Source organism: Aquarana catesbeiana, linkage group LG03, assembly GCF_042186555.1.
Source record: "Aquarana catesbeiana isolate 2022-GZ linkage group LG03, ASM4218655v1, whole genome shotgun sequence".
NCBI lineage: Eukaryota > Metazoa > Chordata > Amphibia > Anura > Ranidae > Aquarana > Aquarana catesbeiana.
In genome coordinates, this window is record NC_133326.1 from 495207958 (window position 1) to 495225221 (window position 17264).

The 17264-nt window shown below is 41.3% G+C and overlaps 1 protein-coding gene across 1 annotated transcript in view; it reads right to left on the minus strand.

Annotated features, from left to right (window-relative positions):
- FLT4 (fms related receptor tyrosine kinase 4) overlaps positions 1-17264 on the minus strand; it is a 380521-nt gene that overhangs the window by 187297 nt on the left and 175960 nt on the right. Inside the window, exons 3-5 of the mRNA XM_073621068.1 lie at positions 5522-5793; positions 4871-4980; positions 1986-2148 (exon numbers count right to left, since the gene is read on the minus strand). Of these exons, the coding sequence (XP_073477169.1) occupies positions 1986-2148; positions 4871-4980; positions 5522-5793 (545 nt within the window). The remainder of the gene's footprint in view (positions 1-1985; positions 2149-4870; positions 4981-5521; positions 5794-17264) is intronic.

A 17264-nucleotide genomic window follows, 5' to 3' on the forward strand; every position in this document is an offset into this window, starting at 1 on the left:
GAGAAAGATGGATGGATGTAAAGAATGAGAGATGGAAGGAAAGAAAGAAAGAAAGAAAGAAAGAAAGAAAGAAAGAAAGAAAGAAAGAAAGAAAGAAAGAAAGAAAGAAAGAAAGAGAAAGAAAGATGGTAGGAAAGAAAGAAAGCGAAAGAAAGAAAGATGGAAAGAAAGAAAGATGGAAAGAAAGAAACAGAAAGAAAGATGGAAGAAAAGAAAGAAAGAAAGATGGAAGGAAAGAAAGAAAGAGAAAGATGGATGGATGGAAGGAAAGAAAGAAAGAAAGAAAGAAAGAAAGAAAGAAAGAAAGAAAGAAAGAAAGAAAGAAAGAAAGAAAGAAAGAAAGAAAGAGAGAAAGAGAAAGATGGATGGAAAGAAAGAAAGAAAGAGAAAGATGGATGGAAGGAAAGAAAGAAAAATGGAAGGAAAGAAAGAGAAGGGGGTGGAGGAAGAAGGGAAGGAAGAGCATCCCCTACATCAGTGTACTCACTGGGACGCAGGAGGGACTGGAGGGATGGATGGATCAGACTCCCCTTTTCCTTTTCTGTTTTCTTCTTCAGCTTGAATCTTCCCGCCCACACATCCCCTTCTCTGAGGCAGAGCAGAGAACACTGCCGAGGAGAGTGGGCGGTGCAGACACAGGAGGAGAGGGCGGGAGGAGGAGGAGCAGAAGCTCTCTCTCCTCTTCTGTTTGGCTGTGCGGGCAGCAGGGGGAGGGGGAGATCTGTCAGAACAGGCTATGCTGAGCGGCTCTCCCTGTCTGTGATCCGGAGATGTACGTGATCTCCGATCACACATCTCACTCGCAGCCTGTTATCTCTCCCTGTAACAAAACGAGGGCACTCAGGACTGTGTGATGGCGGATACCTCTGCTGCTGGAAGAGGCGGCTCTCTGATTTGGTAAACAATCCAGCTGTGCGAGGCCCCTATGACTGCGAGGCCTGAGGCCACCGCCTATTTCGCCTAATTAGAGAGCCGCCTCTGTGTTTTTGATCTGGCCAACTGTTGTAAAGGGTGTTTTCTTCACCGGGGAAAGAATTCTTCGGTCATCCACCACAGTTGTTTTCCGTGGTCTTCCAGGTCTTTTGGTGTTGCTGAGCTCACCGGTGCGTTCTTTCTTTTTAAGGATGTTCTAAACAGCTGATTTGGCCACACCTAATGTTTTTGCTATCTCTCTGATGGGTTTGTTTTGTTTTTTTTCAGCCTAATGATGGCTTGCTTCACTGATAGTGACAGCTCTTTGGATCTCATATTGAGAGTTAACAGCAACAGATTCCAAATGCAAATAGCACACTTGAAATGAACTCTGGACCTTTTATCAGCTCCTTGTAACTAGGATAATGAGGGAATAACACACACCTAGCAATGGAACAGGTGAGCAGCCAATTGTCCCATTACTTTGGTCCCTTAAAAAGTGGGAGGCACATATACAAACTGTTGTAATTCCTACACCGTTCACCTGATTTGGATGTAAATACCCTCAAATTAAAGCTGAAAGTCTGCAGTTAAAGGACATCTTGTTTGTTTCATTTCAAATCCATTGTGGTTACGTATAGAGCCAAAAAGATTAGAATTGTGTTGATGTCCCAATATTTATGGAGCTGACTGTAAGTCCACATTTGGGGGACACAAGCTATGACCCTGCATGTTATGTAAGGTCATGGAGTCCAGGTGAACGCACAACTGGTGGTGGTCACACAGGATTGTGGAGGATTCATGTGCACATATTGGTGTTGAAAAAAGAGATGCACTGCACAAGGAATTTGAAGAGACTTTAATTATATTATAATTTATTTTTATCAATACTTGGTTTATTAGAAAAATAATGATGTAACATTTAAATAGTAATTATGTTTGTATAAGTGAAAAAAAAGCGCTACACCATTTTGATATGTTGACAGTTGTTCTAACCCTTCCCTGCTCTATCCAAAAGTAAATGAATGGTTTTGTATGAAGCTGGTGTCTACATAAACTGGTTTCATTCCTACCTGTAAAATGGACAAAGAAATAATTAGACGAATATTCCTTCTTGTCAATGATTGTCAGACATTGTACCAAAAGAGCCTCTCTTATCCAGTCGGCAGGGACCAACATTCCTTCCTTGTTGTCCCATAAGACACTCTTGCCATCCGGTATAATAACAGAAGCTTGCTAAAAAAGAACACATGATAGATAAATGAATTTTGTTTATATCAAGAGCTTTATCAACCATTTCAACTGGATACCGACAGGAAAACAAAATGATGAATTTCATATTATTTATTACTCGGGTTTTTCTCTAGCTCTCCCATTCACCTGTCCCCTAATTATTGTTTTTAAAGTGAAACACCAGTCAACACTTATTTATTTTTAGGTTGAAGTGGAAAAGGGTTAAAACTTCTCACTTTTGTCCCACTCGGCCAACTTTCCTCAATTTCCAAGTGGTAACTGAAACAGCTAATGAGGTGAAATTTCATAAGGGGACACAGGCAGCAATAAAAATCTGACAGGTTCTACGCTTCCCATCTCTATCCCCCCAAAAAAAGGTAGATGTCTATATTTCTAAAAAGGGCTGTAAAATCTTTTAACAAAAAAATGCCCACATAGTGCCTAATCCCAGTGATCCAATTATTGGAACCACCTCTGTAGAATGAAAGCTAACAAGCTGAGATCCCAATGCCAAGAGCAACATATGAAAAAACATATGTACAGCTATGATGTTCTGCTATGCCAACAATGCAAATCTATTTTATCCCCTCTACATCTAGCACCTTAGCTGGTCTAGAGTAGAGACATTCTAAAGTATGTGTCGCTTTGTACCAATAGGAAAAACAAAAATGACTGGTAAGGAGATGGTTACAAGCAGATGATTAAAAATTACAGTTCCTCTAATAGATAGAAAACACTCTGATCCTGATAATCCCTTTGCCTTTACGATTACAATCTACTGAGCTTAGTCAGTGAACTCTTGAGAAGATTGTGCCTAAACCACATAGGCCTAACAGCCTTCCCTCCCCTTGAACATTAATAAGAGGGTGACTTGCACTCAGTATGGATCCTGTATTCCTTAGAGTCAGCAGGGGCTTTGGCCTTGTGCACACTGGTGACCTGTTCTGTATAGGTCCTAATGGAAAAGACATACACCTGTGCTATTGGGGCCTATGAACAACAGTCACATAAGACAAGGACAGGAGTGTCACCTGATGCAACATAGTATATATACAGATTATTTAGTATAGGGGCAGCAAGAGGGGACTATTAGAATTATGGTTTGCTTCACACATTTTTATTGTGTTATACATGTCATCACTGGCTGCTCCAGGTGAGTAGCCTCTAATGATCCCTTCACAACTCCTCAAGTCAGGTGCCAGCCCAGCTTGCATGCTGCACAATGGAAGCCAAGGAAGATCCAGATGGCTGCACTCCATCAATCCACTTTATTCAGCATAAACATTAAAACCAAATGACAGATGGAACAAGTACAGTGGGGGACAAGCAGGTAGATGCGTTTCACGCTAGAATCAGCGCTTAATTATTACCCCTACACGTGTCTAACGATGCATTTTGTTGACACGTTATCATTAACATTAGCATTATGGTAAGGAAGCCCATTCATTTTAAATAGGTTCTCAACACACCTTTCCCGAAAAAAATTGTTGGGACTCACACTTAGCTACTAATATCAAGACTGCTGCACTAAAAAGTAGCTGAACACTTGACTACATAAACATAAACAATAATAAATAAAATTGCGCTGTCTCCAATTGATTGCAGGTATAAAAGACTCAAATATTAAACTATGAATTATAAAGTGCAAATGCCGATGTGCATAAAAGCTATAATGATAATAGGTGAAGGTTCAATTTTTTTTATAAATCAATTATATCACATAAAGTGCAAAGTGCAATTCTAATCAAAAACACACCACAGCAATTGTGATAAATAAATCTATATAGTCAAAACAATATATCCATCAAACAAGCACTTAAAAATAGCCACAAAATTATAACAAGTCAAAATAGTCCTTCTGGGTAGCCCGCTGTAGAGTACCTAGTGGAAGTGGAGGAGAGTGTCCAGCTGTCCTGTGGTATTTTGTGAGCTTTGTTACTCCCTCACTGAATAGTGCATTTTGGAAGAAGGCAACTGATGATCCTAAGGCACTGAGTCTGAGCATTGGCTTGCTACTATCGGGACATCTATGAACTGGCCTAGGAGTGAGCTGTGGCTTTCCTCACAAGGGAATAGCTTCTAAGAGCATTTGATTCCACAGGGATCATAGGATCTGGTAAGCAGCCTGTTTGTCTGCACCTGCACTCCGGTGGAAATCAAGTGGTGGATTATCTGAGATCTATTTCATATAGAACACTAAAAGAGCACTTTTATTGCACCCAGAAGGACTATTTGGACTCTGTTATAATTTTGTGGCTTTATTTAAGTGCTTGTTTGATGGATATATTGTTTTGACTATATCCCTGTCATATGCACATATATTTTTTTATCACAATCATTATGGCGTGTTTTTGATTAGACTTGCACTTTGCACTTTCTGTGATATAACTGATTTATGAAAAATTGAACCTTCAACTATTATCATTATAGCTTTTTTGCACATCAGCATTTGCACTTTATAATTACTAGTTTAATATTGGGGTCTCAACACACCTTAACTGCAATTTTATTACACCCTAAACTTTTGTTTCATACAATATTGTACATTGCAGATATACTGCTGATTATCACAATACACACTTCTGAATCTGGCCTAAGTGATTTCAAAGTTTACCTATTCATTGATGTCAGATGATTATAATCATAAAGATAAAGACATGATTATAATAATAGGGTTATTATTTTCTCAGGTTATTAACAGACAGATAGATGTACTATTGCATACCGCTTTCAGAGTGACATTTAGGTCTGGAATGGACACTTGACATGGGACTCTGGTAGTATTTTTATTTATTAAAAGAGTTCCGATTGGGTTGATGAATGGCCGTTCCCAATCTAAAATGAAAATGGAAAAAAAAGCATATGAGTGTCAGGAAGGTGAAGTTAAAGCCCCAGTTCACAAAAGTTAAATGTTTCAGAAAAAGAAGGAAGTCAGAGTCAGACACAACATTGGAAGGCTTGATGTGTTTTTAAGGCAGAGTAAAATGCTCACATTTTTGTTACTTACTGTATGTCCAAAGTTTGTCTACTTGGTATTTTGGGTTGGACAAATGTAGGTGGTTAGGGCTGCCAACTAATTTTTTTTATATCACTGGTCTACTTCAGCCGTAAAATTCCCCCCTGATTAATTTATGGTACCATCCCTTACTATATCCATTATGGAGACAAGCAAAAGATTAAGGTGATATGATTTAGACTTCTCATAATGCTCTCATTTCTAGAGGCTCTGAAACGTATAATAAGCTGATTGGTGTCATAGAGTTCTGGTTCACATATTACATACAAGTCCTGAGAAGCTTGCCTATAAGAATTACAAAAGCCTGCTTGCAATCAGAGAACCCAGAGGAAACAAACCATTCAAATATTTTTGTCTTACCTTGTACAAAGACATGAACACTTGCAGCAGTGGCGCCTTTAACCTTAGCATTGATATATTTGTAATGGCAGCAATAAGATCCTGAATCGCTAGCAAGAGATCCTGTTAATTTGAAGAGTTTGCAGTATGGCTTACTGGATGTAGCTTCACAGTCTTCTACAATGACCTTTCTAGTGCTGTTTGGGCTGCTCAGCTCCAACTTTGAGTCCTTTTCCTTTGTATCGGATTCTATAATACCTCCTGGCCACGACCACTGCAGGGGCAACTGTCCCCTAGATAAAAAAAAAAGATGCTGCTGCAGTCAGTATGTCAATCATTAATGGCCTGGAATGACATACATTACAACTAAGCAGTTAACACTAACAGATATATTTGTAAAGCAGTGTCTATGACATTTGCCAAACATTCACAAGATCAAATTGTTTTATATATATATATATATATATATATATATATATATATATATATATATATATATATATATATATTGCACACTGTATTTATAATTTATATAGTATATATATTTATATATATATATATATATATATATATATATATATATATATATATATATATAATGTCCCAAGGATATAGCATGCCTATATGTAGGCAGCTGAAAAACTGGCATGCACACAAAGCTAAAATATCAGTCATGCTGACATGTAAGTAAATCTCGCTTTTCATCCTGATCAGCTGCTATCCACAAGAACTGTTTGCATTCATAAACTTTATGCTGCACATAAGCTGAAAAATCATTAGAAGCCCTTGCAAATTTTCTCAACCAAGGCAATGACTATTTAAATAGCTTTACCCAAGTATATTGTTTTGTGTCTTGATAAAAATATTAGAAACCTTTCAATAAAAGAACACAGAAAGCAATGCTGATGTGCCAGGCCCCGTAGATCTCATAACTCAATCAGATTTTAGGTTACCAAAGTCAAATCACCGAAAAAACAATTTTTAGTAGCTGCCAAGGGTTACTGTCACCTTCCTGCCCTTAGCTACCTGCTATACAGGGGTTTACAATAAAGCGGAACTCCAGGCAAGCAGTTAAATACATACGTGTGAACTATCTTGGGCTCATGTCGCACTAGCAGCAGTGTTTGCCACCCCCCAAAAAGCAAACTGCAGTGGATTGTTTAATAGAGGATGGTGAAAGCAGGTTTGCAGGTGTTCAGGAGACAATACAGTTGCCTCCTGTTGCTTGTTTCTTTTTTGGGAGATTATATTTTTTTTTTTTACTGCTGAACACTGATTTTGTATTGCGGAACCCCATTACGTCTGTGGGCCTAGCGTTTAGCTTGTGGTTGCAACATGGTCCCATTCACTTACATGAGAGAGTTTGACAGGCAGTACCACAGGCCAAACTTGGGCTTTCTGATTCAAATTGACACATGGGTGTAGCAATGTTTATTCACCCAGGCAGCACAATGTCCGCTTCTAGATGGGCAAACAGGAAGCAGTAAAAAAGCTGATCAACCACCTGCTTTTACTGCCTCCTAGCTATCCATGTGAAAGGAGCCTTAGCTTTAAAAGAATTAGAAATTCTGTCCATCAATTTTATACGATAACACAAGTGGACTGAGACCCCCCTGGGTTGAGCATGCTACAGAGTGAGCAAGCCTTATAGCATTGATTCCCTCTCCTAGTCCAATTGCATTATGATAGCAGCTGCCCCGAGCTTCTTTATTAAGGATTTGTATCCACTGCCAAGGGATGCTAGCCACTGAATTGTGGGATGAGTTGAGCTATCTCTATTTCCAATGTATATTGGGTCATGGGATACATGTATGTTACTGAATCACTGCCATTGTGTGAATGATCTGACCTGTACTATCCTGATTGACAAGTGTACTTGTAATTGTAAGGTCCACTGTATCCCTTCTGTATGTTCTTTTACTTTTTTTTATATGAAATGTAAACAGTGGCTGTGGAAAATTGAACTTACAGTGGTATAAAGAAAAAAATTCTGTCCCTCAACTTTTGTGGTTCACATACTCCTGCCAGTAAGCAAAGCCAAAAGGGTGACACTACTTTCTCCCTTAGAGTTAACAAATGCAATGTTGTCACCTCCCTTTCTACAGCCTGCTGATTGGACAATGAAAGAGCATCAGCTTATGGAAAAGCGATTGTCTCTGCACTGTTTGCTCTTTTCTCCTGTCGGCATATTCTATATCAGCACATGTGCATGTAACAAAGCCTGATTAGTTCCTAGGGCTGTCTATCCCTCTTCCAATCTAAGGCTCCGTTCACATTAGAGTTATTTGTCATGCGAATTTGGACACAAAGTTGCTTGATGAGTCGCAGGCCATTGAGTTCAATGGCACCCATTCCAAACTATGCAACTTAAAGTCACAGAGACATTAAAAGGGTTCCTGCACTACTTTAATGCGACTTTCTTTCAACTTAAGTGCCACAGAGTATAAAGTCGCATAAAAGTTGCGCTCCAAAGTCACACTAGAAATTGTGCAACTTTGGAGTTGTACTAGTGTGAATTGAGCCTAAGTGCTGCTGTGCAAGGAATAGTAAAGCTGGCAATACATGGATCGAAATTCAGCTGGTTCAGAAGGGACTAGCCAAATTTCTGTCCATGTGTAGCACTACCCCTGCAGAGGTTGCAGATGACTGGGATCCCCACTCTTGTACAGCCAGGCAGCAGGCATTTTCCACTTTCTTCCAGACACAAGGAACAGTCTTCGAGCTTGCTTTTTGTTGTTTTTATTAGGGGTAATAACTTGGATGGGGAGTAGGAATTATGGGATACCCAGCTTGGTTGTAATAAAAACAGGGGCAACTTCCTCCCTATTTACACTCTCCAAAACTGTTTTCCTCCTGAACACTGACAGTCTCTGATTATTAAAAATACAAGAGCCCCGTAAGGACTAAGAACTCTCAGCCCTATGAAAAGTAGCACAAAAGTGTTGTAGGCTGCGTACCGGAGTATCTCCAACTCCACTGTAGACACTGATCCCAGCTCTACTAACTGCAGGAACTACCAGCCCACCTGGCTGCTTCTTACCCAGCTCACCCAGCTGTTCCGAAGATCTCCCAGGACAAGGGAAAGGAAAGCTTAAGCACAACGCTGTCTTCAAGAAAGGCTTGCTACATGTAGCAGTCTCTCCTCTCGTAAGTCGCTAAGTATGCTGGTCAACTCACACTGTTCTCCCTGCTCCCCACTGCTTCCTTATGGAAGATTCCTTTCAAACCTCACTGCTATCAGGATCTTACGAAGCCAGCCCAAGCTCCAGCCTGAGGCAGAGCCCCCCCCCCCAAGACCAGGGGCTCCCCTCCAAGGCCACCGACGGTCTGCTCAGCACTCCATCTTCCACTCAACTTTCCTGCTGGCATGACTCATCCAAATTAAAGGGCTGGCTCAGCCACCCAGCCAGGCCTACTGCCTGGGGATTGGCCAAGCTCCCCTAAGTATGCAGATCAACCCTCCAGGCCTACGCCCTCCAGCTTCTAGAAATCTCCCCAAACTTCCAGAACCAGGGGGAGGCACCAGAGACCTGCCTCTTCAAGTCATCCAGCCTGATAAGCCTGCAGTAAACTCATGAAGCAATTAAAGGGGTTGAAAAAGTTTTTTTTTTTAAATAAAAAACTTGTCATACTTACCTCCCCTGTGCAAGGGTTTTGCACTGAGCGGCCTGATCCTCCTCTTCTGGGGTCCCTCAGCGGCACTCCTGGCTCCTCCTCTTCTCGAGTGCCCCCACGGATCCCGTGTTACAGGATGTGATTGACAGCAGCGGGAGCCAATGGCTCCCGCTGCTATCAATCTGTCCAATGAGGACCTGAGACAGAGGCTGGAGCTCGAATGATCGAATGATCAAGTTCAGGTAAGTAAAAGGGGGGCTCTGCGGGGCTGTTGCACTACAGAAGGTTTTTCACCATAATGCATAGAATGCATTAAGGTGAAAACCCTTGAGGGTTTACAGCTCCTTTAAGACTCACAAGTTAACTATGAGTTAAAACATAAAAAGGGGGTGCTACACATGTGTGCCCACTGTGGTTGAACTTCTAATTAACTGCCCTGTTGGTATATTCTCGCTCAGTCAGAGCTGTATGCTATAGACTGTAGTACTGATCGGTGTAGTCTGATGGCAGGGAAGTCTCCTCACTGTAAGAATACAATGACACGGGTTGAATGCAATATACTGACCCGATTTCTCCATTCACACATTTTACCCATGGCCAGCTTAAGAGACAAGTATCAAGAAAGTTTCAACTATTTTTGCTAATTGTATGTAAACTGGATTATTATTGCATGAATACACAACAGCATTGAATTATGTTCTTATATCTGTCTGTAGGTCAGCCTTAATTTCAGGAGCTACAGAAGAATCGGTTGCTCATGGGCATGTATGAGATTACTGCATGCTTTATAAGCTGTATATTTGAAGTACTGCTGCACTGGATCATGATTTTTAAAAAGGTGCTTATAGTTGTGCCATTTAGGTGCAGGTCTGTGATCTTTTGGTGCTGCACGGCAGTACTGTTTAAGTTAGGTTAGGTTAGCTTTGTGCTAGGGTCAAAGTTTTCATTTCAGGGGGTTATATTTCGGGTAAGAGGTCGAGAGTGTTAGGATAACAGTGGGGAGTGAGATTAAAGTGGACCTTGCGCTCCATGTGCTAGGTACACCTATACAGTGAGGGTCCCTCCCCCATCTTATTCTGCTGCACAAACATCACCATTCTTCTAATGAGATCCTGGGAACTTCCAAGTACCCATAATTTTGGAAGTGTATGCTACAGCACAATGCAGTAGTGTTTGCCTCCAGGATCTCATTGGAAGGATGGTGACCTCGCATTTGTGTAGGCAACTGGACAGAAGTTGAAGTAAGGAAATATATAAAAAAAAAAAAAAAAATATATATATATATATATATATATATATATATATATATATATATATATATATATATATATATATATTTCTCTTTATAAATCTGAGCAAGGAATTAAGATGAGAGAGGGGGTCCTCAATGAGCGGGCCTTACTTTTAGGGACTTTTTTTTTTGTGTTGAAAGCCTCACACTGATAATAACTGCATGGGGAATCTGGCTCCGCTAACTACCATACTGTTTTGTTATAAGATGCAGCCTTTCTTTTGTTGCATCCTGCTCTATTATGTACTTTTTAAATCTCTAGTTTGATTACAAACACTGAAAGACATAATATTTTAAGCAGTTATTAAAAATGGATAACCTTTGTTCTGGAGCACAGGAGTAGGGTACTAGGGGTACATTTTTGTATAAGAGTTCCTTATTTTGTACATTTTAGACATTTTTTTATTACAGATTTCAATGGCACCTTTTTTGATATTCTACTTTGTGCTTTCCTTATGGCATGAACCTATTAGAGTCAAAATTTAAATTCCATGTGATATATCACTTTATAAGGCATGTAAAATCCTATCACATTTATAACAATTCCTCATTTCACATTTACTCTTCATCTCACTTTTAATGACCTTAGAGGGAATTGACATACAGAGAAAACATTCAGAGAAAAGTAGCTGATCCAGTGTTGTCCACAGCAGCCTGATCATTCCTCGCCAGCGATGAAAATGTTCTCGGAACTCAAGCTGATCTCACACCGAGACTATATGCTGAATCAGGACTTTGCGGTTCCAAATTCATGACTGAATTACAAGCTACATATTTTCCTAAAAATAAGAAAAAATATCCCCCCCATGTAGGTTGGAATCCTATTTTTCCTGCTGGATGAACATTCGTTATCTCCATACGGCACCTGCACCATACTGATTTCACAGTAAAGAGGGTTAATGTTATCCAGTCTTTTTAGGGGTGGTCTGCAGTTATGATATCGCATGGTGCAGCTGAATTTAATTATAGAAGCAGGAGAAAGCATTATAGGCATCAAATTTGAATCGGAAAACAGAGGGGAGAGATGAGACGATTGGCTTACTTCCACTAAAGTTCCTTAGTGGGGAGAAAAACAATATCGACAGCCACCCTAGATTAGGAATGAATATAATAAGGTCCCTCGACTCCAGCTAAGAGTCCCCACCTTCAATAACAAGCAAGACGCTGGAATAGGTTACGTGTGAATCGCAGACATTGTATGAATAATGCATTTAGTGACTGACAGAGTCTGTGGAATGAAAGGCGAAGCTATTTGAACTTGGGGCTTTCTTCTGTAAATGAGCCAATTTTCAAAAAAGTTCACTTCAGATCACTCTCTCTTTCCACTGCAGGATAAAAGAGGGGGTTTATATGAAGGAAAATATGTAGACAGCATGCCACCTCTGAAGGGTAACATGGTGGCTAAGTGGTCAGAACACTGCATGGAGTTTGTATGTGTGTATGTGGATTCCTTTCAGTGATTTTGTGCCACACTCTAAAAACACACTGGGACGTTATCGAATTTGTGACTGTAGTAAAATCTTTAGCCTGAAAGCACCTTTAACTACTTCAGCCTCGGAAGGATTTACCCCTTCCTGACCAGAGCACTTTTTGCGATACGGCACTGCGTCGCTTTAACTGACAATTGCACAGTAGTACGACGTTGCACCCAAACAAAATTGATGGCCTTTTTTCCCACAAATAGAGCTTTCTTTTGGTGGTATTTGATTACCTCTGCAGTTTTTATTTTTTGCGTTATAAACAAAAAAAAAAGAGCGACAATTCTGAAAAAAAGGAATATTTTTAACTTTTTGCTATAATAAATATCCCCAAAAAATATATAAAAAAACAAATTTCTTTCTCAGTTTAGGCCGATATGTATTCTTCTACATATTTTTGGTTAAAAAAAAAAATCGCAATAAGCATATATTGATTGGTTTGCGCAAAAGTTATCGTGTCTACAAAATAGGGGATAGATTTATGGCATTTTTATTATAATTTTTTTTTTTATTAGTAATGGCGGTGATCTGCGATTTTATCATGACTGCGACATTATGGTGGACACATCGGACACTTTTGACACTATTTTGGGACCATTGTCATTTTTACAGCGATCAGTGCTATAAAAATGCACTGAATACTGTGTAAATGACACTGGCAAGGAAGGGGTTACTCTAGGGGGCGATCAAGGGGTTAAGTGTGTCCTAGGGAGTGATTCTAACTGTGGGGGGATGGGCTACCACTGACATGACAGCGATCACTGCTGTAGATCCCTGTCATGTCACTAGCCAGAACAGGTAAATGCTTTGTTTACATGCATCTCCCTGTTCTGCCGCTTCGTGACACGGTGGACATCGAGTCAAAGCATTCTCTGAATGGTGCCCGTGCTGAGCGGGCAACCTAATGTGTTCATAGTGGAGCAGAACAGCCACTGCCAACAGCACGGGACCCCAAAACTAGTGCAGAGCACTGGAGTAGCAGTGCCTACTACAGTGATATCCAGCTTATAAAGGGATCTTATAGGTATGGTATATGCATAGTTATTAGAGATGGGCCGACTGACCCCCTGTTTAGTTTGCGGCAGAACTTTCTGATGAAATTGTTTCACAAAATATGGGATCCATGGATTAATTATCAGACATATGATCCTAGGACACTTACAACCTAGATCTACTCTTGAGAAATGGGTCTCTGGGCACGGAGCCACGCACCCCCTCCCTCCCCCCCCCTTTTTTTTCTTCACTTTCCCTTTTCTGCCTTCTACCCGGCACTTTTTCTCCACTTATTTTACCCCCCCCCATTTTAATAAACCTTAATTACTAGGTCTCAATGTTTGACTTAATTGTTATGTTCCTGTTTTCATTCACCCTCGACAGACCATTGTCTACTTGGGCTAAGAAGGGAAACACCTGCTGGACGGGATGAACCAAGCTCCCCCGAGAGTCAGAAGGGGGTGAAACACAAGTCAGGGATTAGGATTGGAAATATGCTATGGGCCATAGAGGTTGAGGTGTTACATGCAGTCTAAGATTTTGAGGAGAGAAAGATGTATAAACCATATTTAACTAAGCAAGTAAATAATAGCTAACATCAAGAGGTGATAATGGTCCATGTAAGCAACAAGAGGAGGATTCCTAAAGTATACGAGAGCGTTTAATGTATAGCTCCCTGAACAAGTTGTATTTTGCATAATGTAAAGTCGAGACCTTTGTTCTTTGTATTGTAAAACTTTAATAAAAATAATTGAAACATAATGTTTGGGGGTTCTGTGTAATTTTCTAGCAAAAAAATGATGATTTTTACATGTAGGAGAGAAATGTCAGAATTGGCCTGTGTAGCAAGTGGTTAAAGTTGTCATTAATTTACAGAAGTAATCCAATTTTTACCATTTAATAAGCAATTTTATTGACACAAAAAATATTTCCCACGTAAAATACAAGGACATAAAAGGGGAGATTTGCGAAAGACTGGTGCACACAGAATCTGGTGCAGTTGTGCATAGTAACCAACTTCTAGGTTTTATTGTCAAAGCCTTATTGAACAAGCTGAAGTTAGAAGCTGATTGATTGCTGTCCACAGCTGCACTAGATCCTGTGTGCACCAGTTTTAATGAATCTCCCTTAGGCCCCTTTCACATTGGGGCGGTGTCGGCGGTAAAGCGGCACTATATTTAGTGCCCCTTTACCGTCGTTTTAGCGGTGGTATTCGGCCGCTAGCGGGGCGGTTTTAACCCCCGCTAGCAGCCAAAAAAGGGTTAAAACCGCCGCTGCAGCAGCGCTATGCCGGCGGTATAGCCGTGCTGCCCCATTGATTTCAATGGGCAGGAGTGGTGAAGGAGTGTTGTATACACCGCTCCTTCACCTCTCCAAAGATGCTGCTAGCAGGACTTTTTTCAGCGTCCTGCCAGCGCACCGCTCCAGTGTGAAAGCCCTCGGGGCTTTCACATTGGAGAGACTGCAGCGGCTGTTTCAGGGTGCTTTACAAGCGCTATTTTTAGCGCTGTAGCGCCTGCAAAGCGCCCCAGTGTGAAAGGGGTCTTATTGCATCTAGACAATTTCAATGTATTATCCATATGAATACCCTTTACCCAACCACTGATTAAAGCTATATCAAATCCAAAACAAAAATGTAGAATGCTATAGCATTTTATTTTCACTTGGTGATCCAGCCAGTAACACTTTTCCTGTTTTAGGGTGGCTCTTTTATCTATTGAGGAGCAATGGAACCCCCTTGGGCAGCATCACTGTCTGGAGAGGGTAGTGTTAAGCAGCACATACATTGATCATTGATGTGGTTGAACTAAAAGAAAAAAAGATTCCCCAAACCACACATTTGAGGTGGATGAGGGAATCCTTCACTCTGTGGTATTGCATTCTGACAGTGGAGAGCCTTCCCTGCCTTCAGAATACAATGGCAGCACTGATCATTTGGGAAAACCCGATAGATTGGTTGTACACAAGTCAATCAATAGATCTTGTACAATCAGCCTGCCCATACATGGATCGAAATTTGTCTGCCAAAAACCCACCGAGCCGTTGCACTCCTTGCCACCAATGACAGCTTCCAAATGCTGAGTATGTCACTATATACAAAAGTGTTTTACTATTTCTGTTTAAAAAGTGAGCTTTCTGTGCTCTCTTCCACTGATGAATTGTTAATCAGTTAGCATTGCTCCCAGTTCTCTTTGTGGACTACACACTCCACCCCAATGCTATACAGCTTGACATCTAAGTTGATACATTTTTGTTCTCAGTTTTTTCTTTAAGCACAAGATGCCATATTCTCAAGGTTATGTTACAGCACAGAAGAGAGGTGTGGAGAGAAATACCATTAATACATGCATAGATCAGGAGTTAGGTTGGATATTTTATTTAACACCTCTCCCCCTAAAAATGACCTTGGTTTTATAGTAATTAAAATAATTCAGTAAATCCAGGCATAAATACACAAAGATATAGTGCTCTATTTTCTCTGTCACTTTGCCTTGCAGTGGCCGCCAAGGTTTCCGCCTTCTGGAACTCTAAACTTGTTGTGGTTTAGACTTGCCATCCAAAAACCCTAATGGATTTTCTAAATAAAAAAAAGAAAATGCATTTACAACGTTCTGTTTTGTCGTGTCATTGTTTTTCAGTGTATTGTTAATGTGAAATTATACTGTGGTAGCATTGACTTCCATAATGAGCAGCTCCAGGGTATTGCCATGGAACACAAAATTGTTCCATATGTTTTCCATTTGGCATTTTTAGGGGTTTTTTTTGTCAAAAGTAAAATGAATGTGTTTTAAGTTTGTAGCAGTATTCTTTTTTATATAAATAGAGATAATATCTCCATTTTGTGTGGAAAGGTGCAGGTTCAGTCCCCTGCTTGACTTTTACAGTTCTCCAGGCTCCTGACAAGCAGCTCTTTCCCCATTTCTTGATAAGGAGTTTCCCCTCCACCATTGGTCAGGGAGCTCTTCCCCAACCTCTTGATATGAAGCTCTTTCGCCCATCTTGGCAGGGAGCTACTCTCCCCTCACTTCTTGACAGGAAGCTTTTCCCCGTCTCTTGACAAGCAGTTCCCCACCTCTTGTCAGACAGCTCTTCCCCCACCAATTGACAGGAAGTTATTGATCACCTCCTGTTCCTCTTGACAGGGAGCTCTTCCCCCACCTCTTGACAGGGAGCTCCTCTCCCTCCACCTCTTGATAGTGAGTTCTTCCTCTACCTCTTGATAGGGAGTTCTTCCCCCACCTCTGGCTAGGGTGCCCCGTTCCAACTCTTGACAGGGAGCTCTACCCCCACCTCTTGACAGGGAGCTTTCCCCCCGCCTCCTGACAGGAAGCTCTCCCCTACCTCTTGACAGGGAGCTCCCCCCCACTTGTTGACAGAGTTTTTTTTTCCCTACCTTGATAGGGAAGTTCTTCCTCCACGTCTTGACAGGGAGCTCTACCCCCACCTTTTGACAGAGAGCTCTTCCCCTTCCTTCTAACAGTAAACTCATTCCCCACCTCTTGACAGGGAGCCCCCCCCTTATGACAGTGAGCTCTTTTCACTTCTATTGACAGGGGGTTCTTCCTCCACCTTGATAAGGAGTGCTTCACCCACATCTTGAAAGGGAACTCTTACCCAACCTCCTGATAGGGAGATCTTCCCCTACCTCAAGGCAGGAAGATCCTCCCCCAACTCTTGATAACGAGTTCTCCCCCCATCTCTGGATAGAAAGCTCCCCCCACCTTTTGATAGGGAGCTTTTCCCCCACCTCCTGACAGCAAACTCATCCCCCACCTCCTAACAATGATCGTCCCTATATCTGGACTGAGAGCTCCCCCCACGCTTCACAGGGAGCTCTTCCTCTTCCTTTTGGCAGAAAACCCCACATCTTGAGAACAAGCTCCTCTCTGCTCACCTCTGGACAGTAGCTCTTCCCGACATTTTGACAGAGAGCTCTTCCCCCACCTCTTGACAGGGAGCTTATCTTACACCTTTTGACAGGGAGCTCTTCCTCACATCTTGAGAGGGAGCTTCTCTTCTGACCTCTGGATAGGAAGCCTTTCCCCAGTTCTTGACATAGAGGCCTACTCTCACCTCTTTACATAGTGATCTTTACCCATCTCTTGTAAAGAAGCTCTTCAATGCCTCTTGTTCCTTACCTTGTGAGAGCTCTTCCTCCACCGCTTGATGGGGATCTCTTTTTCTACCTCTTAACTGGGAGCTCTTCCCTAATATATGACAGTGAGTATTTGCCCCACCTCCTGACAGGGAGCTCACCCCCCACCTCGTGACAGGTAAATATTCCCCCATTTCTTCACTAGGGAGTTCTTCTTCCACCTTTGAACAGGGAGCCTCCTCCCCACATTTGCTCCTTACCCACATCTTGAAAGGGAGCTTTCAAGATGCC